Source organism: Vipera ursinii (assembly GCF_947247035.1).
Source record: "Vipera ursinii genome assembly, chromosome: 1".
Taxonomy (NCBI): Eukaryota; Metazoa; Chordata; class Lepidosauria; order Squamata; family Viperidae; genus Vipera; species Vipera ursinii.
In genome coordinates, this window is record NC_139512.1 from 355,823,005 (window position 1) to 355,824,683 (window position 1,679).

General features: G+C 46.2%; 1 protein-coding gene across 1 annotated transcript in view; it reads right to left on the reverse strand.

Annotated features, from left to right (window-relative positions):
* Positions 1 to 1,679, reverse strand: part of ULK2 (unc-51 like autophagy activating kinase 2) — a 129,566-nt gene that overhangs the window by 48,296 nt on the left and 79,591 nt on the right. The window contains exon 14 of the mRNA XM_083350341.1: positions 338 to 398. Within this exon, the coding sequence (XP_083206467.1) occupies positions 338 to 398 (61 nt within the window). The remainder of the gene's footprint in view (positions 1 to 337; positions 399 to 1,679) is intronic.

Below are 1,679 nucleotides of genomic sequence, written 5' to 3' on the forward strand. Positions count from 1 at the left end.
TTTTTATTACCATCTATTGTTTTAGCTCGGGCTCCTATTTAATTCTTTTTTAATTTTTGTATTCTGTATTTTTATATGTGCCCTGTTCACCGCCCTGAGTCCTTCGGGAGAAGGGCGGTATACAAATATAATAAATACTAATACTAAAGGGGACACCGACGATTTTTTTTTTAAAAAAAGGGAAGCGATTCTGAAGGCTATTTCAGGCTTCGGTTAATTTTGGGGGCCGTCAGGAGAAAAAAAAGGCAACACTCCCCCCCCCAAAAAAATGAACGACACACACCCACGCACGCACACACACACACACACACACACACCCAGCAGCGATGTCCCTTACCCTCCGCAGATCAGGAACTCGCTGGAGGCTCTCCGGCCGGCGGTTGCCAGGGGCAGATCGTCTGTAGGGAAAAAAGAGACGGTTGGCGCCACAGGCTCCCTTGGTACACAAGCGGCTGCTCGCCTGCTGGCCCCCTCACTCACAGTCACCGGTCTCTGTCATTGGCTGGCAAGAATTTATTTTATTTTATTTTATTTTAATCCCATTTATATCCCGCCCTTCTCCGAAGACTCAGGGCGGCTTTACAAGCTTAGCAGTAGCCTTCATTCTATGTATATGCCTGCTTATTAGGGCTTTCACACACACCCCAAGCGGCATTATTACAAAGTCAGCTTATTGCCCCCAACAATCTGGGTCCTCATTTTACCGACCTCGGAAGGATGGAAGGCTGAGTCAACCTTGAGCCTGGTGGAATGCGAACCTGCACTAATTGCAGGCAGCTGGTGTTACTTAAGGAGGCATTAGCCCACTGCTCCACCAAGGCTCTTGTAAAATTCAAGGTACTAGTAATGGTATTCAAAGCCCTACATGGCAGGGGTCCAGAGTACCTGAGGGAACACCTGCTGCCGGCGTCATCTTCCCATCGTCCTATGCGTTCCCACAGAGAGGGCCTCCTCAGGGTGCCACCGGTCAGAGAATGCCAGCTGGTGGCCCCCAGGGGCAGGGCCTTCTCTGTGGGCGCCCCGGAGCTATGGAATCAGCTACCGGTTGAGCTCCGGACGGCGCCCGACCTTCGCTCCTTTCGCCGCGAGCTAAAAACATACTTTTTTGAACAAGCTGGCCTGGCCTGATGAGGGATTGGGGGGGGGGTTTGCTATTGTTATTTTATTGGGGTTTTAAAGATGTATTTTAGTATGTGGGCACTTATTTAATCTAGTTTTAACTTTGTAATTTGTATTTTTTATTCTATTGCCCTGTTCACCGCCCTGAGTCCTTTTGGGAGAAGGGCGGTATAGAAATGTTTATTAAAAATAAATAAATAAATAAATAAATAAATAAATAAATAAATAAATAAATAAATAAATAAATAAATAAATAAATAAATAAGAAGGGGAATTGTTAAGATGTTTGTGTGCCAGCCATGGCAGTTCCCCAAAAGGTCATCAGATGGCAGCAAAGAGGCATCTTTGCTCCCACTGGTGTGTGAACTGGTCTCACGAGGTCGATGGATCGTTAAGGTGCTTCCAAGTGAAAGGCAGAACGCAGAGATGCAATCATATAAAGCTTTATTCAACGTAGATTAGAGAGAAAGAATTACTTGGCATGTAGGCCTCCATGCCTGGATTGTAAGCTAGCAGAAGAGAGAACAGAGAGCAAGCAAGCATCGCATAGCTGGACTAGA